General features: G+C 35.1%; 1 protein-coding gene across 8 annotated transcripts in view; it reads left to right on the top strand.

The window, feature by feature from the left end:
• ATRNL1 (attractin like 1) overlaps window positions 1-27,291 on the top strand; it is a 518,966-nt gene that overhangs the window by 103,960 nt on the left and 387,715 nt on the right. For all 8 annotated transcript variants that reach the window (XM_026851052.1, XM_026851053.1, XM_026851055.1 and 5 more), the window contains exons 11-17: window positions 1,620-1,704; window positions 3,531-3,739; window positions 4,650-4,768; window positions 12,756-12,888; window positions 14,141-14,322; window positions 24,310-24,523; window positions 26,602-26,790. In XM_026851052.1, the coding sequence (XP_026706853.1) occupies window positions 1,620-1,704; window positions 3,531-3,739; window positions 4,650-4,768; window positions 12,756-12,888; window positions 14,141-14,322; window positions 24,310-24,523; window positions 26,602-26,790 (1,131 nt within the window). The remainder of the gene's footprint in view (window positions 1-1,619; window positions 1,705-3,530; window positions 3,740-4,649; window positions 4,769-12,755; window positions 12,889-14,140; window positions 14,323-24,309; window positions 24,524-26,601; window positions 26,791-27,291) is intronic.

Genomic DNA, 27,291 nt, shown 5'->3' on the forward strand with positions numbered 1-27,291 from the left:
CCCCAGCTCCTTTTCAGTTTTGGATTTAATCCTTATTTTAGTGTATAGCAGATTTTTTTTTTTTTCAGATCAGAAAACTATAACCCTCTCTCTAATATGAAAGTTTCCTGAAAGTTTACCTTACCTGTCTCCAAATCATGTTATGATGACAGTTTCTAGAAATGCTTTGCCTGCTCTGTAGAAAAGTACTTTGTTTTAAAGGTATTCCCTTGAAGTTTCAATCTCTAGGTACTCCCTATTTCTGTTACTGTGAGATCTGAATATTTGAAGTCAGTAAAGATAAGTAGGAGTTAATGAAGAAAGGACCAGTTGTTCCAAAGAACTAAAATCCCAGTCAGGACAGAAAAATGAAACCACACCAAACCTATATTTGTAAATGCTTTTACATCAGTACTAAAAGAAATATGCTTGAGTAATTGATTTGACGTGAATATACTGATATGACATTCATCTCAAATATGTGGTGAAAGGAATTGGTAGCATACTTAAATTGGGATTTCAAAAGTAAGATGGTAATGAGATGGGTTGCACAGATGGAGGAGTGGTATCCTTATCTTGAAGCACTTCTGAAAAGAAATAAGTTAACTGTCGTAGATGTTCCATGAAATACATATTAATTGAAATCCTTTGGCTAGTTTGAGAGCGTGTAATGTTGGGCAGTGCTACTGATCACTTGATGACAATGATGGGAGTGGTTGTTGTTGAAATGGGCTGTGAAGGCAGAGAACTTTGTAATGAAGGACACTTCTGTGGGTATCCCTTGACCCTAATAATTGGCATGACAGATGAAGTTCTTGGAGCACCTACTCAATGAATGCATCTAAAGGTAGTACCTATTGATTTATTCTTGAGCAATGCAAATATAACTTGGAATAACTTGGAAACTTGGTTGCAGCATGCTCAAATCCTGCAACTTCTAGAACTGTAGAAGAATCTTCATGCATATTAATCCTTTCTCCAGAAAATTCGTCAGTGATGCATTTAAAAGGGGGATCTACCTAAAAATCAAAACCCTACTCAAGAAACAAAAAATCAAAACCCTACTCAAGAAACAAAGACCAAAAATTACAAAATTACATTAATGAATTGTGTTTAAATATTGATAGTGTGTATATCACTGCTTTGTGATATATATTGATAAATGCATATCACTGCGAATAAAGACTCTAAAAGGACTCCATGAAGTCTGAAGAAAATATTTAAACAGCAGAATAAAGCAGATTAGCAGTATGAAAAAACAGTTTAGCTTTCACCTAGTGAGAACAGAAAAAAAGTCTCTCAAATCCTGCCGATTTTGCAGAAAAATTTAATATAAAGCCCTAGAAACTGATATTAATGATTTTAAATAAGTCAAATATTGTTTTAGAGTCCATGAGATCAATAGGTGATGAAAGCATGTTAAGAACATTTGAAGGTCATGAGGTATAGATGGTCTGTTTTTACAGCAGAGTCTATGAGGGTTACCAGCATTGATCCTTCTGGGAAAGGAGAGGAAATACGAAATAAAGTTATTTGATACTTAAAATGCAAGAGTGTCTGATAAAACCCATTTTGCATAGATTTTGCTGAAAACTTTTTGAGTTATATATGTTTTTGTTTGCTTTTGTTTTGTCTTTCAGCTTGCGATGAATGGAAGATTTTACCAAAACCTAATCTGCATCGAGATGTCAACAGATTTGGTCACACTGCTGTTGTCAGTAATGGGTAAATGAAATGTCTTTTAAATTTTCCTGGCCGTTTTTCTGAATGAAAAAACTGTGGCAGAAATTCTCTCTATGTGAAGTATGGTCAATGGCATAATCTGATGTAATTTGTTAACATGAAAAGTAGTGCTCATTAGGGGCTTTACTTGTCTTAGGTAAACAGTACAGCTGTCAATCTGACGTGCTGTGGGATCTCTTCAATGGCATTTTATGTGAACCTACTACTGCACTGAGGTGTTTCCTCAGTATTGTGAACTAGAGTGATTTTTGAAATTCAGTACCAACCATAATCCTCTCTTAGATGTGACAGGAGAAATCTCTTTGCAGCATGCTATAATTGCTTGTTCTACAATCATAAAATCAAAAACATGTAACTAAAATTTGCTTGGATAAAGCAAGATTTTGATGATACTGATACAGTTATCATTAACAACTTGCAGGAAAAAAAGCCTGCCAGCATCTAGACTATATTAACTATATTGCTTATCCTCTAGAAAATGTAGCATTTGTTGAGTAGAGGAGCTCAGTAAAGCTTCATCATCTAGAAACAGGAGATGGGGTGGATTTGATGGCTGAACTCTCTGCTTCCTCCACCCCAGCCCCCAAAGATGGGACTGTAGGACAAACATCTCTCATTTTGTTTGTTTGTTTTAGTGAAAACTGTAGTCAGGTTTAAAGAAATTTGTACTGTCTGCTTGTGTTAGTTTAACTATTACTGGTTGCCAAATGGCCTAATGATGTGACAGTTGCAGTACTATAGATGATGTACTACTGATCATACCTCTTTGTTATTCATCATGTTAATAAAATCAGTATTTAAGTATATGTGGGCAACTTACAGATCCTCTACATATGGATATTATATAGGTCAGAAATAATGGAGTTAATAAATAATATTGCAAATAGGAGTTTGACTGATTTCAACAAAAACCTAGAAAGTTATAACTGTATGGAGACCACTTGAAAATTAATGAACAGATTCATTAAAAGAAAATGGCTTGGAAGTAATGAATTCAGCAGCTGGTAGATTTTAATTCTGATTTGTGTTGTTTTAAGACATCTAAGCTATGTCTGATACTTTGAGAACTGTCATTTTCAGTGCATTAGATTCAAGGTGAAAATGCCTCTTTTTTTTTCGCCCCCCTGAACTTAATGGTATTTTTAGTAGGGTTTTTTGTACAAAAAAGGGGTAGTACAAGATACTCTCCAAAGATTTTTTGCTATTGGTAACTGTATGGTTAATTCTGTTTTAAGAGTATATGATGTAACATACATACAAGTTTTTTATTATTGTCTTTTATCTGTGGCTGTTTTTAATTTTAAATGAGAAGGGTAAGATCTCAAATCTAGTCTTCTGGTTCTGATGTCAGCAGCTACTCCACCGGAAATGTTACTGTAAAGAAATATCTATCTGCCAATTATTACTGACTGTCTTTGAAATCTTCTTGAAGAAAAATGTTCTCATTTCCTGCAGCCCATTATTTCACACTCTGTTCTCATTATCTAACTCTAAAAATGAGTAGTTTCCTCCATAGCTGCTCCTTCTTCTCTCCAGACATTTGGTATATGTCACTCACTAATACATATAGCACAGTGCACTTTGAGCAATTTTTTTGTTAGTCTAAACTTCCATGGAGAAATAAATTGAAAAACTTACCAATCTTTATAATAAAATCACTGACAGAGTCTTTATTAGAGAGAGGTGAAGAATGCTTTTTATAGTATTATGTATTATATTTTTACTGTATATCAAGACAGATAAAAAAATAATGAAAATGTTATCTATAGCTACAATAACAGTTATATTTTCTTGCTTTTTCCTAATAGGTCTATGTATATATTTGGGGGTTTTTCGAGTGTTCTTTTGAATGACATCCTCGTGTACAAGCCTCCAAACTGTGAAGCATTCAGAGAAGAAGAGCTGTGTAAAAATGCTCGTCCAGGGATAAGGTGTCTGTGGAACAAGAAACATTGTGAATCTTGGGAATCTGGACATGCTAATAATATCCTTAGAGCAAAATGTCCTAAGAGAACAGGTAAGTCGAATTTTAGTCTTACAGTGCCAGATTTGCAATGTGATGCAGGAGATGGGGGGAGGGAACACAAATTGAACCCCCCAGGAATCAACCAAGTGGAATCAGTGATTGGACTGTTGAGACTGTTCCTCTCTGAGAATACTCAATGCAGAGGATTTATGAATTAATTTAAAAAGTCATTCAATTCTGGATTTCTTTTTTTATTTTAAATACAGCGAAGTAGGTGCAAAACAGCAAAAGTTTAAGGTGTTAAGGGATACAAAACATAAGAGGATTCAAAGAGAAGAATTTACTTCATTGGGAGCTAAAGCATAAAATGACTTTAGATTGGATTTGACTCAGTGTGTTTGAAGCATTTATAAAAGGGTGAGCTTTGAAATATTGTAACTGAATTAGTTTTCCTCTTTCTCCACCTTTTCCTGTTTCACGATACAGACGCACGTACATACATATATATAAGCCTTCATATGTCTGTGTGTTTTTAACATCCATCTTAGATTTTTTACAATTTTATTTATTTACTACTTTTACCACCACCTCCTTGCATAGCAAGAAACCATTTGAAGAGAATCTTGTGCTAAACTAAAGGAGTGAAGAATGAATAGTTTAAGAAACTTTCTGATACTCTTATGTACTGTGCCAAGAGAGCTTGCATGCTGCAAATCAGTGAATATTCCTTTAGTTGATATGAGACTTATGAACCTTTGAATACAGTTGTTACTAAAGGAATTTTTAAAGAAGTGAATCTTATTAACTGAATAGAATTAATTTCCTACAGCAACTTAAACCTTTATGAATGGCTGGAGTTCAAATGAAGGATGTAACAAAAAATGCTCTAAGCAAGTGTTTAAAATGTGGTATTATTCTCCTTCTGTGCGATGTTTCTTTTTGACTTTCATTTGTATTACAGCTGCTGCAGATGACAGATGTTACCGATACGCAGACTGTGCGAGCTGCACTGCCAATACAAATGGGTGCCAGTGGTGTGATGACAAGAAGTGCATTTCAGCAAATAGTAACTGTAGCATGGTGAGTGTTTGCAAATCTATGAGCATGTTTATTAATACCGTTTCTCTTCTGGCTAAAGCAGAGGCCTGTTGCAGCAAATGAGAGGGACACCCTACTAATTGTAGCTTGTTTTGAACACAAACATAAACATGTTTGCCTGACTTTTGCAGTAAAAGTGTTGCAAAGGGCAGATTTGGTCTGTAGTAAAGATTCCAGGGCAAAACATCAATGTATTCCTTAGAATTGTGTTAGCCCACTGTATTTCTCCCAGGACATATACCATTGTCTCCTAATTAAAGACATTTGGAATGTTCCAGTCACTATCAACTTGGGTTTTGTGCATATGCGGTGTACAGTATGCAGGCAGAAACCATGCAATCCCATGAAGGGTGGCTGTTAATTTTATTCCTTTTCAAACAGGACCAGGTCAGTTTTGTTGGTCTTGATATTTTTATTGTTGATCATCATATAAATGTTTTTTAAGTCATGAAGTTACTTGTCATCTCATTAAAGGAATATGAGCCTCTCTCACCATGAGATTAACTGGCTTGTGATGATTTGGTAAGATTGTTCTGATTGTTGTAAATACAAGCAATAAGAACATGCAGATTCACACAAGTTTATATTTTTCTAATTTTAATATTGCTTAGTGCCATATTTTATACTTTATGTTGTGTACCGCCTGCTGCATGTCTTGCCTGTTCATTTGATTTTTTGACATAATAGTGTTGTAGCTTTATAAATTTTATCTCCCTAGATTTTTCAGCTAGCTCTAGACAACTGGCTGTACTTGAGTTCAAAATCCTTTCTTTATACATTTCCATTAGTAAAAGTAACTTGCTCTCTGGTTTGAACCTCATGCAAATCAGTCTTCTTCTCTAGACAGACAAATTAAGGTGTGAGAGGGATTGACTCTGACTCAAATCTTGCCCATTCAGAGTGAGCACAGCCAGCTCTAATCACTGGCATTTGTAGCTAGTCACTATTAATAAAAGCAATGCAGACACCAATTCATCAGCAGCCATGTTATAAGTCTGTCAGAGGGATTTCACATTCCAGGCACTAATGGTTAGTTTCCTTTGTGATCTTCAAGGGCTCTTCTTTTCCTTACACATTGTACTATATTAGGTGCCAATTTTCTAACTGTGGTTTCCAACTCTTAAGCAAGGAACAGTTGCTAAGGAGCAGACCATCTTCATCCCTAATAAATGTGGAGCGCTGGGTATTTTAGCACAGGCTTCTCAGTTCAGTATCTTTCTGTGACAACCTTCCATGACCAAGATTGTCAGCTTAATTAGCAACTGATGCACCAGTCTTCTCTATATCATTTCCTGTCTTTTATTCAGGGTTTCAAGTGGATTGCAAAGGCTGCTAGTGGAGTTACTAAAGAATGGGACAGTGAATATTCATTGAAATTATTTCTGAAAAGAGTTACTATCCTAAGTCAAAGGTGGCTATTGCAAAATAGTGTATTGGCTGGGAGATGATGGAGGCAGAATTTTGTAGCTATTGACATAAACCCACCAAAATAGCATTAACAGAATGGCACCATGTGGGGAAATGGAATGGATCATGCTGATTATCCATTTTCATAGACTGCTACTTCTGGATTAGGCCCACAAAATTAAAATGTTGTCACAGTACTGTGATGGTAATGTGGGATAACAAGCTGTAGACTCAAAAACATCCAAGGAGAAAGCACCATTGTTGCAGCTGTACAAAGGCCTTGATTTATGACTTAAATCATAGAACATCCAGATGAGACAGACAATAATGTTTTAGAATCTGTTGCTTTTGTTTCATGGAAACTGGCCAGCATACTACAGATACGTTGGCAATCAGTTTGGCGTCAGCCTCATGGTCCTGGGTATCTGCAAAGCAGTGACTGTTCTGCTGATTGGAAGGGTTGTAAAATATGGAAATTTCCCTGAAATAACTCTGGACAGATGGACTTCATAAGTAGTACTAATGTGTTGATGATACACATATACCTGTGTATGCTCACCATCTGATGTGGATCAGCACATTAACAGGACACTATTCCTCTACTGTGCAGACTCATGGATCATCAAGATATACATCATATTCATATCTGATGTAATTTCAAGTAGAGGCTTGTAATGCCAGGTCATTCTGGGGGTCTGGCTCCTTTCAGCACTAGCAACTGATTTTTCTCCTATAAGCACTCACATAAGTGGGATACTTCTGCATACTATGGTTTAAGTTGATAGGCAAATGCTTCTCCTGTATTGCCCAACTAGGAAAGTTTACTTAAAATATGTGGAGTGGTTCAATATGGTAATGAAATTTAGCTTGTGAGTAGATTGAACAGCATGCTAGCAGTAGTGTCTTATTGTCTGTTTTCTACTGTTAAATATATATATTGGAGATTTTGATTGTTATAAGGATTTTGAAGGTTGCCTTGAGAAGTTACACCATTGAAATTCCCCAGACTGCTTAGAGTGGTTTTACATAATACACTGAAGTTATTACATAATACAATGTTGTGCTTATGTATAAAATAAAATAAAAATAATTTTTTCTTTTGGATTGATGGATGCTAAAAATGGTAAGATCACCTACTCTACCTTTTTAAAAAAAGCAGATATTAGTTTGCCATAGGGCAAAGCAGCTATAATACTGTCATTAATACTGTCCTATGCCAAGTACAGACTTCATGAAATGTGGCATACTAGTATCTGTACAACTTGCTCTTTCATAACCCTCTTGCATCTAGTCCGGGGCTGTTTTCAGTTTTGAAACAGAGAATATTGTTTAAGACTTTGTCACAGAGAAGGAAATGATGTCATTGTACCTATTCTTTTTCTCCCACACATTGGATGTCTGCATCAAGGATGGAAATTTAAACAGGAATATTTTGATTGACTTGTGAAACCTGACAATGTTGCATATGTGTCCCTCTAAGCACTACATATCACTCTTTCTTCTAAAATTAGGAGAAACATCTTAGTCATGTTCATACCTGCCTTTTTTCTTTAGCTACTCTGTCTCACACCTTCCTTCCTTTTGCTTTTTCAGAAAAAATTCTGCCTCCTGCTTGTGGTGTATTTCTGATTTTTGTGGTGTAGATTGACTTTTACTAGCAGTTCACTGCCCTTAAGTCTATTACATTGACTTGCACTTTGACCCTTTCATTAGTTCCCTATAATATGCTAAGCGTCCTCCTGGTTCTCACCGCTTCTCACGCATTTTGCCTGTTACTTGATAGAGGAACGCCACCAGATCTGCTTAATGTCTTTATGAAACTGTATTCACTTTGTACATCTGCATACAAAAATCTTTATCTCACATCCTGTGAGAATGATAGTCACTTACTGATTGTGTTCAGAAAATTGACTATATTTAGTAATGGAAATATTCCCAGGAAAAGCTGTTAATTTTACAATTTTATCTTCCATTTTTTACCAAAAAAAGAAGAGGTTTTAGGGGAGAGATTTAATTTTAAATTGCTACACCTTTACAAAGTGTAATTTTTCTTGAAGTAGTACCATGGAAGAGTAATCAAAGAATTGGCCTGTTCCTCTGGGAGGAGTCATCCTATGGAAGTAAAGCCTTTTTGTACCTTGTGACAAATAAAATAGTAAATGAGTGAAGAGGGCTGACAGTGCCAACAAAAGGTAAAGTTTCCTTTTACTGAGGAAGACCAGAGAGAGCCTGAATTTTAGAGTAAAAAAATTTATCAGGATTTTTTTTTTTTGGTCTTCAGAAATGGAGCAAAATATTGGTTGAGAAAGTGACAGAGAGACTTCATGTATTGAGTAATAATTTTTAAAGATAGCAAAATATCAAGTCCACATTATGGTTATAAAGCTGTTTTATTTTTGCAGTTATGTGTAGGCACATTCAAAAAGTGTGATCACATCGAAACCCTCAAAGTACTGGAATGTCTCCTCTTGCCAGCCTTCTTTAAGCAATGTGCTTGAGGAGGAGGAGGGTGAGCTGGGTTTGGATATATACCACACCACTTACATTTGTGATTGGCTCAAGTACTGATAGACTTACAGGCTGAAGAATGTAAAAATATTTATGTGCAAATGTAGGTTATTACTGGACAATATGTTGGCTTCTTTTTGATATTTAAAATGTGAAAGAATTTTGAAGGTTTTAGCTTTTCTGGCTTTTTTTTACCTTTTTTTAAACCTTTTTTTTCAACCTTCTTATTTTCTCCCTCAACTCACCCTGTTCTTTGGGAAACTATGGAAAATGCTTGCACTAGTTATTAAGACAAGTTGGTTTTGATTCTGTATATCAAAATAACTCTTTCTATTTCGTGGCTCCACACCTAACTCACTCTACCAGATCCAAACAGCAGTCCTGAAAGGTGTGCTTCAGCAGTTAGCAAGAAATGGCTTCCTTCTCCCCTTTCATTGTCTTAAAGTAAAAATTGAAGTAATCACTGCAGATAGGGTAGCTGTAATAATATGCTCCACTGGTTGTCTACAATGATGGCCTATAATCCTTCAGTTTATAGAAATGTTAACTGCCCACACTAAAAGTCTGCAAATCAAGTAACTTATTCCCATATTACTTAAGGAAAGTATTTTGAAGGCTTGAAATGGAGCACTAATATAATACTAAACTTTACTTGAAAAATGTTGATTGAGAGAAAATGTTTTCTTTTCAAAACCAGAGAAGTGCTTGGAAAAAAATTGAAAAAACACACTTTCCTTATAAAATTGTAGCTCTTACTCTGGATCTTCACATTAAGCTTATTAAAATACTTACTCTTTTACTGTAACAAACAGCAGGCATATGGGAGGGCAGAATAAATTGAGAACACTTAATCAATTGGGATCAAGAATACCAGGCAATAGCACATGAATGTAATGCTTTATTGGTCAGAATATGGTCTCTGATGTGTCTTTTCAAGTGAACTGCATGTGATTTTCTTGTTTGGAGAGTCTGTGATGGGAAGAGGCACAGCTGAAGTATTCTCGCATCCAGTCTGTATTGTATTTTTAAAAGCCTCAGTGCTTTCAAAAGCAACAAGGGGGACGTGTTCCTTCTGTAACTGTGATCAACCACACCTTTACCTCCACCAGCAGTTTCTAAATTTCTTATGTGTTGGTCTCCTCACATGTAATATGTATGATAAAGCCCCAGTTGACATTAAGTAACCTAAATACAGCCCAAATTGGTCTGTGATTTAAAAGTATTTTACATCTGAGTGTGGCAACATAAACTAAATGTTGTAGAACCCATGAAGGGTATGATAAAGAGCATCTTCCTGAGAGATATAGGGGACTAAAGGATGCTTCAAAGGGAACTACAGTCCTCCACTGTTAAATATTTTTACACAGTGCCTTAACGACAAGAATCATTGTCTTTTTGTAATGCTTGCACTGCTTTCAGAAAGTTAACGTCCTCTTTTGTGATGGGAGACCTTGGATGCTACACTAATACCAATAATAATAATAGCAATGAGCCTACCTTTCAGGAATTCAAACAATAGTCAGGGGAGAAATGTGTGAAGTGGTAGAAGGAATTACAAATAGAATCAATTTTATCTTCGAGGAAAAAAAGAAAATTTAAGACTAAGGAGTACCCAATGGTAAGAATTGGGAGTACATTCAGAGAAATACTAGCAAATCTCTTAGATTAATAATTTGCTACTAGACTAGGCAAACTAGACAAGATTATACTGTTAACCTGACAAATCCAGGGGGAGGAGAGAGGCATGTTATTTAATAACAATTTCAGAAATTCTAAGATAAACTATGGTAATATTTTCATTCTACAGTGCATATTCAGAAAATCACTGCAGTTCATAAGTCTATATACCACTATATCAAGATCAGTGCTGAAAAAAATCTAAGTAAATCAGACATAAGTGAGAAGCTTTATACATAACATGATTTACTCATAGTTTGGTGTGTAAACATTATAAATATCCTACAGCAATGTAGAACTTCAGTAACAGATGGGCTGTCATATTTCTGAATTACATTGGGTTTGGTAGCTTAAGTTATAACCTTAATATTGTGTTAATATGAATTACCTATTGGATTCACATCTACATTGAACTAATGAGATTTTCAGGCAAGCAATGTTTAAATTGGATTTAAGGGAAATAAGTGCTGGGAATAAGGGAATACAACAGAGAACATTATTGCAGAATAGTCACTAGTACTTTGAATTTTATTTTAAACATTAAATAACCAGCACACAACAAGCTTCATGATTAGAAAGTAATAGAACAAATAACTCGGTTTAGTTGGAAAATTGTAATATGTATATAACATCACTAAAGAAATATAATTTTCGAAAACAATCTGTATACTGAAGGATTTTGACTATGCCATCCTGAAGTGTTAAAAGCGAGTATTAGTTCAGGTATTGTAAATAAGCAGATGGTGGTAACTTCTGCTCTAAAATTCACTTCAAAGCATCTCTCAAGCCGTTTTGTGAATATGCTTCATGTCTGAGTGAAACTAAATGTGGGTTTGTACCAAAGTTTTTTTTGTGCTTTAGTGTTCATATGTATTTATTGGCCTAGACAGACATTTTGTTACACTATGGCATTGCCTTTGGCTCTGTTACATACTGTGATGTAGATGCCTTCTTCTAGAACTACTATGAAGCAAAAAGAACCAGAGAAGCAGCCTTTCTTACAGACCAGAAAAATAGAGAGTACCTTTTTATAATAAGCTCACTGATGGGCATCTCATCCAGTAAAGGCATTCTTCAGGTTCTTCAGCAGGAATGAAGCTGGTCCTGTGTGAGAGTGAGAATTCATTTTGACAATTGCATTGTTTCAGGACTTAAAAAAAAAAAAAAAAAAAAAAACTCCTGACTGCAGTAGGTTGATGCCCTGTCATTGTCATCATTCCAGTACCAACAACTGTGTACCTTATTGTTACATTGCCCCTTTAGATGTGCTTCATTGTACACCAGGAGAATATTAGAAAGGAAAGCAACTAAAATGGCTACGTAAGCCATGCATTTACTATCTAAGGGCAATCCATTTTTGCTACCATGCATGAATTAATCTGTTGTTAGAGAGACAAGAGCTGTTAGGGTTGGACAAGATGACCTCCAGAGGTTCCTTCCAACCTCAGCTGTTCTGTGGTTCTGTGAGTATAAAGCTGTCTTGAATTAGGGCTTATTTCTAATTATTATCTTGAAATTAAGTTAATAGAGACATCTTCATGGATAAGCTGATCAATTGGCTGAGGATTTGGGGCAGTTTATTAAATAAGATATCAATATTATGTCCTAATTAAAAGTACTATTCAGAGGGAAGAAAGATTCATGTTCAAAATGCCTAACTTTGAAAGGAAGGTCAATTTTCACCAAACCCAAGTTAAAATTCCTTCAGTGTTTACTCCTTTTCTTGTATGCTAAAATAACTAAGGAGTAATATTATTTCTGGTTTTATGTCACTGTTTGACAAAATGATTGTTTTGTATTGATTCTGTAAATTTTATACTAGCCATGTTGCATACAGGTTTGCAGTTAAATCTGTAAAAAAGCATGATTGAAACTTTTGACAGTTCACTCTTGTGTTTTGTGACTCCCATTTTTGTTTCATTTAATCCAGATAAAACAAAGCAAAGCATATTCTTGCATGTTCAGTCAATGATGTGTAATTACTTTACACTTGTATCTTGTGCCATTTTTTATATTCTGTATGATTATTTTGCTTGCTTTCACTTGTGTAAGATGAAATAATTTAGTGAGAGCATATCCCGTAGCAATCGAAGAAATAGAGATTTAGTTTGGTTATTTAAGCTCTTCCTCGGCTCTGTGCAGGGAAGTGATGTCTTCAAATACTGTTTGAACCACTCAGTTGTGTAGGGCAGGTGGGTTGATTTTTGCTCTACAGATGCATTTTGTACTCTCTAGAACTAATAAGGGGATCTAGACAAAGAGCTTAAATTCAACCTTTTTCTTGGAGAGACCCACCTGCTGTGTATTTCAGTTTGACTTCTGGTTTGTTAATTTTTTTTTGGCATATGTTTGAGATCCTCTTTTGTCTGTTTTCCAGTCAGTTAAAAACTACACCAAATGTCATGTGAGGAATGAGCAGATCTGCAATAAGCTGACCAGCTGCAAAAGCTGCTCGCTACACCTGAACTGCCAGTGGGACCAGCGGCAGCAGGAGTGCCAGGCGCTACCTGGTAAGGGCTGTGGGGCAGCGATGCTGCTTTTTATAGTTGATTTAAAAACAGACTACATCTCCTTTAATGTTGCCAAAGAATATTTGTTCAATGAATAGTTCTGGATTCTTTTTACTCAATGCTGACTCTGCCTGCCTGCCTGTGCCTGTACAGGTGAACACAGATGTAATTATATCACTGCTGGGTATATCAAGGCTACCTTGAACCTTGTTAGGAGAGATAGTAATTATAGGCATAATGGCATGTACCTCACTCTGCACAAGCCACTGACAAGTTCTAGCCTGTGGGGGTCACCGAGTACAGAGCTGAATTGCATCCTGAGTCCTTTACTGTTACATATTCACTGACACTGTTACTTTTTCTAGCCTGGGTTTTATCTTATAAATTATACTTCAGTTTTCCTGTGCAGATAGGGCCTAAAATCTAGTTTCTTGATTGTCTAATGTTGGTAATACTATGAAAGCAGTGAATATTAAAGTGCTAATATAAAAATTATAAAAATTCATATTCATAGCTACATATATGCACTTAGATATCAGAACCTTTCCATTTGATCTTCATGTCCAGATGAAAGTAATGAATTCAGTTTTTTTCCCGCAGATTATTCATTAAATAAGTTTAATCAATTTATTCTGTGCAGTTTAAAACTGCATTTGTAAAGATTAACTATATCAGTTGCTTTGAATTACTTATCTTTTAATAGTGATCTGAATCTGAGTAATGCTGAATATGTTGAAGAGGAAATATTTTCTAAGATGATATCTGAATTTCCTGCCACTCTGCAGTTGTATTTAGGCAAATCTAAATGCAAAGATAGGATGTTAAAGCAAACATAGGGTAAAGTTGTGATCTCTTAATTCTAGGGCAATTTTCTTCAGATTTCGAAATATACATAATGTTTAGGTAAAGTGATTGGTTAAAGCGCTATTAATTATGTACATAATCTAATCTTTAATATTAAATTCTCTAATCTGAATACAGGAAAGAAATAGTGTCATAATGATAGTTATGCTGAAACTTAGTATATACATTATAAATATTTTATAAACTATTAAAAATTTCCTTTCGTAAAAATACACTATTCAATATGATACCACTTGGTGTGTTAGAATTTGTGACATGAAAAGGGAAATTGCGTGTTGGATGTATTTTGCATTATGATTTCAGGAAGATAAAATTCAGACACCCTTAGATTTTTTTTTTTTTTTAAAGTTTGTTCAAATCAGCGTTAATGGTGTGTTTTTTACGCTAGCTCATCTGTGTGGGGAAGGATGGAGTCATATTGGAGATGCCTGCCTCCGCATAAATTCTAGTCGTGAAAGCTATGACAACGCCAAACTGTATTGCTACAATCTAAGTGGGAATCTTGCCTCATTAACAACCTCAAAAGAAGTGGAATTTGTTCTGGATGAAATACAGAAGTATACACTTCAGGTAACTTGAGTAACTGTAATTGATGCTTATGTGAATTAAATTTGCTTTGAGAAAACTATTTTAGGGACTCATCCAAAGAGAGGACAGTTTATGTCTTCAAAGAAGTGTAGCATGGTGCTAAAGACTGATATAAGGGGTGTGTAGGATATTAAGGAAATCTCATGTTTAAAGCTGATGACACAGCAGTTCCCAAGGGTTTCTCCTTAAAGATTTAACTATTACAGGTTACTGTTTACTTTCAAGATGTGACTCGAGAGAATGGCTCTAACACTGATCTCGGAAACCCTAGCCCTTTTCAATGCACTGTGACAGCAGGAATCAAAACAAGACAAAATAATTTTTACTGTAACAGAAAAAAATCCCGACTTTCACATCAGTATCTATAAAAGTGCTTGCGGGATTGGTTTTGGGTGGTAAGTAGCTAGGCTGCAAGCAGTTGAGAACAGGAAGGTACTAAAGATGTATGCTTCTCCAGAAAACCCTAGCTCCCTACATAACTAGTATGTGGGATCAAAGGGTCACAGAGAAGCTGTACTGGTATGTGAAGCATGTGGAGATTCCCTGCACAGCACTACCAGAATGAGCCAGGAGCTAATTAGCTTTCTGTGATAATGGTGGGGGAGGGAGAGGGCTGAAAACTCTTACATGCCTCTGGCAAGTCCAGGGAGCTGCCATCAAAATATTCTTTAGGAATGTGATCCGTGTTAACTTGTTAACTGTGGGACAGGAGAAGGGAAACTGAAGATGAATTACCTGTCCATGAGTGGTCAGGTTCAGCTTTTTAGCATTTAAATGTTCAAATGCTGGTTTCTGTGTTTAAACTGGAAAGCCCACCCACTTCATTGGTACATGTATATGAAACACATGTATGCTCAAAAGATGTCAAACCCTACGGTGTACGCTCAGACAGGATGTCCTAGCAGAATAAGATTCCATTACAAGCAAATCAGTTCATTTTAGCAAAGGACTTTTTAAAAAGTGTGTGTTTTGGTTTGTAGAACATGTAGCACTTCCTCATCTGTATAACCCCCCCAAATTTTAAGTAGTTTAAGATTTTACATTTACAGGAGAATGAATGATGATTATGAGCAATAATTAAAGCTCATATCAAGCTAGTATGTGATTTGCAAAGCTGTTATGTTGCAGATGAACTGAGATGCCTACAAGGGAAACAGCAGTTAAGGTTTGCCTCTGTGTTATGCTAAATCTGAAAGCAAGAGTTTAGGGACATACACTGTGAATCAAAATATTCTATATTATCCTTTTTAGTGTTCCATTTCAAGAAGGAGATATAAACATAGGTTATGTACTTAAGGTTTTTTGTTTTTTGCCAATAAATGAAGGACCTGGACAGAATAAAATTTTTTACTAGAAAGACATGTTTTTTCTATTATTTGCTAATAAAAGTGAGAGAAAAGTAATTCTTTTATGTCAGAGGATCTCCCTCGATATTGTAATACTTACTGCAGCCTTGAAACACATTCTGTCTGTCCACTCTTTGATATGATAGTTGAAAATGTAATTGAAATGAAAATAACAAAATCACAAATGACAATGATTTCTCTAGTTATTTATTTTGCTGCCTTTTCCCCCCACTCCCTGATTCTTATTAAAATACTGTACGGGAGGCCTTGAAATCTAATAGTGTGTGGTAGAATATTGATATGACTGATATTACCTGACTGGCTTGAGGTGTAGATGAGAAATAGCTTTTTTTAAGTGTTTAGAAGCTAGATTTTTCTTACATTTCAGAGCTTAGAACATCTACAAGGTGACATCCTGCCGAGCATATCTTTATTTCAATGAAGTATGTCCTGAGCCAATGTGGTGATATAAATTTGAGATACCTTGCATACAGTTTATGCAACTGTAGACAAATATATGCACTTTAAAAGTATATCTTAGGTTAAATGATCATTTAGTTATCAGAATCTCTAATGAAATGCTACCATGATTTATTCTAGTGTTTTCAGTGGCATTTAGAAAAGCAAAAAAATTTTTTTTTCATTTGTATCTGTCTGTCCAGATACATTTATTCTGCGTGAGACAGCCTACATGTCTTATCAGGTGTGACAGAGGCTCTCTGAAACCTCTTGATTTTCTTTTGTCTGCCTTGTCCTCTCAAACTGCAATCATAATGATTTAAGGCGTGAGATTTCATTTTAGATGGCTTGTTTTTGTAACAGGTGGTGGTGTGGAGTTCACAGATGTAGTCAGAGCAACTGTAAGGTGAATACTACGCCTTTCATCTGTATTGTCTATGGTGGAGTTTGACTTGTGTGGTTAATAGCAAAGGCTTTAAAATCCTTTGCCTATGTGAAACAAAAGCTTTCAGGATTAGTGTATGTGTCAGCAACATTTGGAAATAAGAATATGGATATGGTTTTGTCTGCTTTATTTGATAATCTTATACTGAGAAAAGAAAAACAACTTGGTAGCTGTTGTGCATTTTACAAACTGTTAGAAGAGTGTCAGCAAATATTACAGCCTGGAAGGACTTAAGAATTCTTTATTGTTCATCAAAACAATGTGCGACTTTGTTTTCTAATACACAAAGTCCTTGACAAGTTTAGGACAATTTCTTCATGTTTAGAATAATATAGAACATTGATGCTTTGGAAGATTTCAGAGGGAAGAGGTTGCCATTGTCTCCACACCCTATACAGACCTCATTGTGTATTAATAATTTCTCTTAATTCCAATACTAAATTGGAAATTAATAGATTACCTCCTTTTAAAGGATAAAGAGATGGTTCATTTGATACTAAAGAAAGGGAAAAAACAAAGATTTTTGTAGTATGAAGTCAAAACACTGTTGAATTTGCAGACGTATTCTAAAACTATCACCAGTAATTAAAGTCTAATTTGTATTTTTCCTTGAAAATAAATTAATTTCTTTAAGAGAATGCAAAAATAAACACTATGGATAGACTGCAGATTCCCATACTAAAGCAAAATGACACTTGATGTTTTTTCTTCTATGCTGTTTTATTGACCTAGTAAGCAGAATTTTATGAAAGGGAAGATTTTGGTTTTTTTTCTGCAAACTAGATTAAACAGCAATATGAGGTTAATTAATTGTTCCTGCTAGTATTCAAATGTTGTATATTCATTTAAAAGTGCAATTAGTTCTCTTGGGATTTTGCTCACAACTGCGGGATTTAACTAAAAATAATAATTCCCTTGTTAGTATGCAATAAATTCTGAGAAGATTTAGTTTTGGTGTAGTAAGCATAAAGAAAGATGAATACAGTTTCAAACAATGTGTTTCATTATATAAACTGTTTGCAACTTTTCCCCATTCTGCTGTTCTCAGGGCTAAGCATCCTTTATAAATTACAATTGAGTGTAGGTTGCAGTTAATTAGTGAGTTTTGCATGGCAATGTTATTCCATGGTAGCTCAAGTATTCCCAGAAGGCTGGTTTTGTTTTATCATATGTTTGGCTATAGTGAAGCTGACATCTTTTCTGAATTAGTCTCTTCACTACAGTTTCTAGCAGTCTCACTTTACTGTTGTGGTTTTGGAAGTCTGATAATTTATTTCAGCACTTCGTCTCCGTATTAGAGTTGTTACACTGACTGTCCTTTAGTTCACCTCTAGTTAAACTGTCTTCCTACTTTCAGGAAGTGGGGAGCTCAGCTTGCTTTGGATACCTGTGAAGAGAATTTCAATTTCCAGAAAAATTTTCCCCTACAAAGACCAAAGCTTGAGAGTATCTAACCCAAAATCCCACTGGAATACTGGGTATAATATCTATAGATGGAAATTGGGGAAGTTGTAGTCTTTTCCGTTTGTCAGATTTTACATTTTTTTTTTTTTTTAAACCAATGACATAACAGCAAAATTTGACAAGAGTATGAGAAATAAGTGTGTTTGTGACCTAATGCATAACTCCTACTACTAGTTACATTTATATTTCATCGTTTATGTCTAATAGATACTGAGACACTTAAAAATCATGAAGATTTCTTCCACTGCTTATAATGTCATTCACTAGGTAAATATTTATAAAATATGAAATGTGCAGATATCTAGTATAGTTAGAACTGATGCATAGTTAAAGAACAGAAACGAAGCAGTGAGGTAGTAAAAAGAATGGATGGTTTCTCTTCATATATATCTTATTCGCAGTAAGCAGGTCTTTTTGTTCATAATGTTGCAGAAAAGAGCCAAACTAACTGCAAGCCCTTCTAAAAATTGTGAATGATGTGGAAGTGTGAGGACTAAGGGACCATTGTATCTTCGAAGTTTAATTGTGTGTTTCTTGATAGGGCAACTATTTTCCTAGAAATCAAGAAGTTCAAGTGATTCTTGAGAAGTTTGCTGATTTGGTAGTAGCATATTGTGATGTGCATATTAGAAAATGAATCAGAAATGTATCATACTCTTCCAGGACAATTTAATATACAAAATGAAAGAAATTTAAATAAAGGTAGGGATAAATTTCTGAAAGAGATACATAATTCCTTAGCAATTTACATAATTAAGAAACAGAGGAGAATTTTGAGCCTCAGTAGTAATTGGCTATTCAGTAAAGGTAGACTTGTTCACTTCACTCATCTGCAGATTATTCAGCCCTCGTTAAATTAGTGCTGAGGCAGTAGTAGTGCCTGAAAAATGTGTCATGACTATAAATGATCACATTCAATGTAGATCTCAAAGCAACTTAGTCTGACTTAAATTTTCTAAGTAAACATTGGATTTAATTTGAAGTGTCAGCGTTCTAGTTAAGGTTACACAATTTTCCTTTTTAACATAGTTCCATAATTACTTCTTAAAAGAAAATTAAAATTGGGTGGTTTAAAATAAGAGAAGAGCCTATTTTTTAAGTTATTAGAGATCAATATTTAATACATTCCTGTAATGGCTAAAACCTTGCCTTATACCTAAGACTGTAGATGTGAGTACACAATGATATTCTATTGGTATGCATCAACTGGTTGCAATTTTGCTCTTCTGTCATGAAAATAAAGGTCTGTCTAACAGTTTGTCTCAGGATTTAATAATTCTTAAATCTTTTTAAACTTAAAGGTTGATTTCTCACTTAAAAGGTTTTTTGGCAACTTGTTATCAGTGTTATAAAAGATTGTTCTATAAAACCAGATAAACCATGACTCTGTGCATTTCAAGCCCAGGTGTATGGCTTCTAAAATGGGCTGTGAGTTCTAAAAACAAGATGGCAAGATATGCTAAGAGAAACATTGTAGAGAATAGTTCTAAATTTTAAGCAGTATAGTGAGATAAAGCTATAGAATAGTTCTCAAGACATATTTGATTGCATTCCCCAGTGCAATGTTAGTAAGGCCCATTACAAGCTTTCCCAAGATGGATTTGGCCACCTGCTTTTAACTCTTCATGATTTTAAATGGGAGTAAAAATGTTCAATGCTGATGTCCAAAATAATGATAAATCATTAGTTAAAAATATAATGGGTTTAAAAGTGAAAAAATTTAAGGCATAAATAGAAGATCATTCACTAGATACAGTTGAGAATCTTGGTTAAGAAATTCAAAGTTAAGATTATGATTCAAAGAAAATGGTTAGTCCTATATCTGTGCAAAGCAGAAGCTTTTCCATTACTTATTAATAGCAGTTGTAACAGGTAGTAAGGCTAAAGTATTAGGGAAGTGAAGACATCAAATAAAGAAGTATTTTATTAGCTAATGTGTAAAAATATGGTTATTTTAATTACTAAACTTTTCCAACTGTTAAGATATTTTCTTTTACTTGTTAAAAAAAATACTTTGTTAAAACAAACATGACAATTAACTCTTGATAGCTTGAAAATAATGTCAATTGAAATAATTTTAGGTTTCATGTCAACAAAGAAGTAGGAGATATTGCTGATCTTATTGTTTTTCTTTTTGCTTTTCTTGAATGCTAGAGCATTGCAGAGCGTACTTTGCATTAAGAAATTCTTACACCTTCTCTACAGACAGCAAACACTCCCTTTTCTATTTCAGATCAATGAAGGAGGAGGTAGGTCCAATCAAATCTGCTAGGTGGCAAGAGTGGGTCCTGCTGAGCTTAGACATTGAAAGTCTCCAGATGACCTTGTTGTGCCTTTATTGGTGCAGCACAGGATGGTCATGCATTTGGCATTAAAAGAAAATTCTAGTAATAGTAGGAACCACATGGATTTGGAGTGTCATTCACTTATCTTGCCAGTGGACTGACAACTCCAGCTAGTGTGTACTAATTTAAAGCACCCAGGAAAATTGTGACATACACTAGATATAATAGCTTGAAGGACAGCACAGTCAAATCACCTGGAAAAGGTTTCAGTACATTTCCACTCACCTGCTGTCTGGTTCCCTAGTCATAAACTAAGCAGGCCTGCTGTGGTAAGACAAAGGTGTCTTGAGTGAGAATGATTTCCTGAACTAGGTCATGTCATTGTTTCCTGACAAGTTCTTGAATGTGGACATGTTCGCATGTGCATGCATTCACATGTGTGTTGGAGGTTTTCCTCCTTCCTCAAATAGAAAAGGAACTGATTCTGACTGAGTTGCAGGTTTCTCTTCAGCTCTGAATCTAAACAACTTATTAAGTGCCAAGTACAGTGAGGATAGGGTAGGTTTCTTGATTGTGGTTTTTGGACATCTTGAAAGTATACATTCATCAAGGCCTTGAAAAAGAAAGAATAAGTCTTCAGAACTCTCTGAGGAGTAACTTTCTTTCCACTTACGTGTTGAGCAAAGATCATCTGACCTTCCAGTAAAGAAGCTGGTATTCTTGAGAAGGAAAAAATAGACATATTTGTGGTTGATTTCATGTCAGCAATGTTTTTCTGAAGTGAAGAGTTGATTTGTATGATGTTTTTCACCCACCTGGTTTGATAACAACATTTTCTCAAGAGGCATGGAAACTAGAATCTTAGATCGGTGAGTTTCTGGGTACGGAGAACAGGCTGTCTGGTTTCCTTCCTGTCTGATCCTCTTCAGAAACATCTTTGGCAAGATATTCAAAGTAAAGGAATCAGTTTCCTACATTCATTTTGCATTAAATGAAACAACCATAGAGTTCAAGTGAAGGTTGTTCAACTCATTATTTTTTAAGCCTGAAGAAGAAACTGCATTGGCATTCTCATTCCGGCACCTTTGAAGTCCCTCAGCTGCTTCAAGTACTTTGAGACTCCCAGCTATTATGACTGAACCTTTCATCAGTTTGAGAGATAAGGACTAGATTAATTCTTTTTTTTGTGAAGAAATTAGTTTGATAGTCACAGCACATTGGTGGCTGCAGGTGTCATAGGTGGAACTTCCTGAATTCTCTATTCACTGTTTGCTTTTTCCTGTTGGCTTTCATGCAGTGCAGCAGCAGTTATTTTTGCTGATAAGCTTTTCTGGTATCAACACTCAATCTCTGCTATCGCCAGCAGTCTTCAGCTGTAGGCCACCACATCATGGATTTAATGCCACATAATTGAATATGTGCTTTAAGCATGTCCTTGGAGCATTTTGGTGGCCTATTTCTCAGCTATTTACCATATTTTAATCAGACATTAAAAAAAATGTTTTGGATAATCTGTTTTTGGCATCCTAACAACATGCCCAGAGCAGCATAAGTGAGCCTGCAAGGCTCAGTGGTGTGTATTTGATAGCATACTAATCAGTGTTCAGGTCTGTATTTTGTGTGTTACACTAGCAAAGAGCCAGAGATGGTACATATGGAATTTGAGTTGTCCAACATGAAGACTATAAGTTGTCCAGATATTACAGCTATTAAGAATGATGATGGCTACAATATGTCTTGCCTTTGCTTGAAATCTTTCATTTCAGGGATGCTGCTTTTATCTCCTAAGGCTCCTCTGGCTTTCATGATCCTCCCTGGGACTTTGTCATCATTAAAGGGGTTCTGAGACACTCTCTTACTCAAAGAATAATTTCTTCCAAATGTCACTGCTGCACTGTCAGTTTTTATTATTGGTCTGACATGCTTTTCACCATAGCTGGAATAGGATCTTTGTTTTCAATATACCGTGCTGAGGCCAAATTATTTGGCAGTGCAATCGAAACAGTCGGTAATATGTTGAAGGTTCTCTTGGCTAGAATTTCTTAGCCCCAAAGTAGGCATTTAGGGTTATTTTAGGTCTGTGTTTGTCAGCGATTTATCCTGTCTAAGCCCCTGACATTTTTTATACATGCCTGGCATGCACGCTTAGCATTCTACAGAGATGTCTAGAGATGCAGATAAATATCTAAGGTTTTCTGATGCATGTGGACTGCACACACATACAGCAATCTAAGCAACTAAATAATAAAAAAGACAACAGATGTATTATCTACCCCTTTCCAGATGCCCAAGTTCCTCTTTTGCTGCTTGCATTCTAGTATCCAGAATGTGGGAGCTCTTACAGACACCTGGAAAGTTGGTCACCTGGGGTAGCAATTAAGTTATGAAGTAAATAGAGAATTTTTTCTGGATGTTCTTGTTGTTGTTCAGGAGTCTTCCAGAGTACATCACTGCTTATGGAATGGAACGTTTCTTAGTCATTTGCTGGTTTATTTAAGCTTGTTCTTGCATCTGTAAGTCTGTTAGTTGCTGTAGCAATTTTTGATCCTTCTTTCAACTGATAGGACAGAAGAAGGAGAGCATAGGGACTACATTTTAGGGAGATTTGGAATACAGATTACCTACCTAATGAATTTTAAGAAGTAATTACCACTGGTATTTCTGAAGCAAAAATAACAATCCTTTATATTTCAGTTTGGTCTAACGAGGCAGGGAAGAAAGATTTAAGAATGTTCTCAGCAACTGTAGATTTAAGAACTCTGAAAAATTTTTCAGCCATGGATTAAATTTGAGTAGCCAAAGAAAGATCTGAGATCAAAGATGAAAGATCTCTCAGAGATGAAGGCAGTGACTCTTGGTTCACTTGTGAAATAACACATAGATCTTGAACTGCAGCAGGTACCCTTTAGGTATATATTATAGTGTTTTGCTTACCTTGGCCTATAAATTAAATCACTTGAGAACCTAATTCACAATCAGAACAAACATCTCTGCTTTGGAGTTGATAGCATCTCACCTTTGCCTGGTGCAGACAGCTGTGCTGTTTGGTGCTCTGGTATTCACCTACTACCACACCTGTCACAGCCCACAGACTCTGTATCTCTGTTCCTTATCTTTAAGCCTGGCGTAGAGAAAATTGTATTAATGGAGAATACATGAAGAAATGTGTTTGGGTTTGGCATCTTGACATTTTTATAGTGATGGGATCAAGAAATGTATGTAGATTTATCCTGGAAAAGACAAAGGCCTTTATGTCTCAAAATTTGCTTTTTCTCTTGCTGATTGTATAATGATGAAATTATAGAAAGGAGTGGAATTTGTAATGTAACTTTACTGATAGCTCCTAAATATTTTTTGAGAATTAATGTGTGTTTTTTTTTTTTTTTCTAGACTAGTTTTTTTATAGCTTATAAATCAATAATATAATTGTATTTAATGGCATTGGAGTTGTGGATGTACAACTTTCATCTCTGTCTCTGAATTACCTAAAGGTGTTGATCAGTATCAGCAGTACAGGTCTTAGAGGATGGAATATTTGTCCTCTTTTTGCCAGGTTTTTGATTTCCATGAATTGCTCTTAACCTATATGTGTTTTATTATCCACACTGGACTAGCAATTAGTAATCAGTATAGTAGCCACTGGAAAAAAAAAAAAAAATCATTATGACCATTTGGTTTGGTTTCTGACTCTGTATCTAACATTAATCGAATTTAACAGAGCAGAGATTTTTAGTAGAACAGAAACATATAGTGGGTGGGGTTTTTGTTGTGTGGTTTGTGGTTTTTTTTTTAATTAAGATAAAAACTGTTATGGATGATGACTGATGAGATGGTAAAGAGAAAAGAACATGGTGAATTCTCAAAATGTGAAGTTGTTGCTGCTGAGCTATTCTTTGAAATGTTTTAACAAGAAAAAAAGCCCAAACCATTTTAACTAATCATCTCACGTTTGTTTCATTCTGATTCATAGAAAATTTCACCTTGGGTAGGTTTACGCAAGATCAACATCTCCTACTGGGGATGGGATGACATGTCTCCTTTTACAAATACAACTCTGCAGTGGCTTCCTGGAGAGCCAAATGACTCTGGCTTCTGTGCGTATCTAGAAAGAGCAGAGGTGGCAGGTCTGAAAGCGAATCCATGCACTGCAATGGCAGATGGTCTTGTGTGTGAAAAACCTGTTGGTAAGCAATCTCTTATACTCAGTTACTGTTACTGTCATGATTAGCAAGCTGTTTGGGTTTTCATTTGGTTAAGAGGGAATTTTGGATAATTTTGATTACATAATTACAAAAGAAATTACTTTTGTATTTTTGAAAAATACAGTGCTTAAATCTAGAAAAGAAATAATATTCCTAAAGTAGCAAAAGTTTATTTGTGAAATAGTTCACATGGCTTACTTTGCATTACACCTGAAGTCTTATAAGTTGCCTCTAAATCAGTAGTAGTCAGCGACAACAGTGATTGTAGCATGAAGGTGTCTGTGGAGGTGTTCAGCAAGGCTGATATTTTCTGTCTGAATCTTGCTGAACATCAGTGAACATTTTAATAGTCTAAAAGACTCACGAAACCAACATTCTTGTTTCAGTCTTTTAGGTGTGTTTGTTTATGAAGATTACTGTGGCAAATAGACGCATGACAGTTCAAATTAGCATTTTCATGCTCTGATTGTCCTGTTTCTCTTCATAGCTGTGAGGTCGAGAACATGAAGTTCTTTACATTTTCCCTTCAGATTTATTTTGTGCTTTGTCTGGTCAAAACCAGACAATAGCTGCATTGTCGTTGTGTTGGGAACACTGCCTATCAATCTGATGGTTTTTGCAGTGAAATTGTCAGAGTTGATAACTTGTGTAACCAAAGCATGATATTACCAATCCTTTATTCTCTTATAAGCATATCCAAATAGTAATGCAATTCCAAAATATATGTTGTACACTTGTTGTTACTGCCATCTGTATTTCCTAAAAATATAATCTTTCACAGTGTTCTTAAGTTTCATTTAATAATTACTTACCAGATGTTTCTCAGAATAGTAATATATATATATAGTCACAATGAAGAGACATCTTGAAATGTAAAGGATATGCTAGGTGGCGCACAAATGACATTACCAAGAGGCAGTATTTTAGAATTAGATCAGCATTATATGCATTTGTAATTTGTCTCTTGTTTTAGTTTTTTTTTTTTTTTTTTAATCTTGAGGTGCTTCAAAGACTAGAAGTCAAAGTCCTTCAACTGTATGAGAATATTTTTACAGTTCAGCTGATTTTTGTCAGTTTTTTCTTTGTGGTTTTTTATTAATTGCAAACCACAGCTTGTTTATGTGCATAGCTGGTCAAATCCAGAAACATCCTTGTTTAAGTGATTTGGCATACTATATTAGCAGATGAAGAATGGCTTGACAACTTGGCTGGTATTGAATATAAATCAATAATATACAAAAACATGGCAATAGATAGGAGGGCTTAATCCCAATGTTTCCCAAGGTGCTTCTGTATGGAAAATATAGTGCTATGTAAATTTTTGAGTTCCTACCTAGGAATTCCTATACTTTTGTTCTTGCACACTACTTTGAAAGCAAAAATCAGGAGATAGGGTGTACAAGTTGTTTTTGTGTGTTATGACTTTTGAGATAACTTGTGCCATTAACCTAGTCAGAATGTGGTCTCTAGTAGAGAAAAACAAACCAAAAAAACACCTCCCCCCCAACCAAATGGACAAAAAACATCTGTTTTACATTGAAAAATTTTCCTTTTGTTACTTTCTCTTTAGGTTATAGTGACTATGTATACTGTAAGGCCAAATCTTGAGGCATAAGTCAGTCATAAGTAGAATATTTGTTATACACTGTTAAACTAATGATGACAATAAACCCAGAATTCTTCTGTACTTGTTATAGAAGCTTGAGACATATTTTGTCATGTATGTGTGAATAACTAAGCTGACATTACCAGGCAATGAATATTATATTTGTTATGTCAGTATATAGATAAACCTGCTGTGAAATGTTTATGGACTCTGTGAAATTAAATGGACTCTTAGAGCTATAGTATGACTCATACTGAGTATTACTTAAGACTTTTATAAAATATTGTATTTATGTACTGCAACATAAGTTTGGATGAAATTATTTATGTCTAATTAAGGAAGCAAGCACTTTAAGAAGGATTTTTCTAATGGAACATATGATTAAAGAAAAAGGAGATTGAACTTGTATTCAGAATTATAAATTTTTGTGTTGTTTTGTTTGTTTTTTTTCCAGTCAGTCCCAACCAGAATGCCAGACCCTGCAAAAAGCCCTGCTCCCTGCGAACAACATGTTCTAACTGTACGAGTAATGGTATGGAATGTATGTGGTGTAGCAGTACAAAACGATGTGTTGACTCAAACGCCTATATAATCTCCTTCCCATATGGACAGTGTCTAGAATGGCAAACTGCCACATGCTCCCGTGAGTATCTTAATGAACAAATTCATCCTATTAAATATACTATTGTACTCTTTTCCACTCAAAAGAGCATCTATATGAATAAGATACAGCACATTCACTAAAGATAAAAATAATTTCAGATAAGTGGCCTTATATAGCTGCTAATGTGAGCAGTCTATACTGGGTATGTATTTTTCTAGATCCAAATAAAATACTTGCAGTTCTTTTCTGATGAAACATATTTAGTCTTTTGAAACAGTAAAAGGTGTTTATTGTTTTCAGATAAAGAAAAAATACCATGAATGTTTTATGACCAGTGTTAGTGTGTCAAACAGCCATAAACTGGAACAGAATGCTGTTTAAGTTCTACATATTATTTATCTAATTTAGACTTATACAATGTCAAGTTATTAAGAAAGGAGATGAGCTGAATTTAGAGTTTTTAAGATTTTGATTTATTTTGTCAGATTCAAAGCAGTCCATTTTCCTAGCACACAAAGATAAAAACAATGTTACAATAAT

Source organism: Athene cunicularia, assembly GCF_003259725.1.
Source record: "Athene cunicularia isolate RWA chromosome 6 unlocalized genomic scaffold, athCun1 chr6_part1, whole genome shotgun sequence".
Lineage (NCBI taxonomy): Eukaryota > Metazoa > Chordata > Aves > Strigiformes > Strigidae > Athene > Athene cunicularia.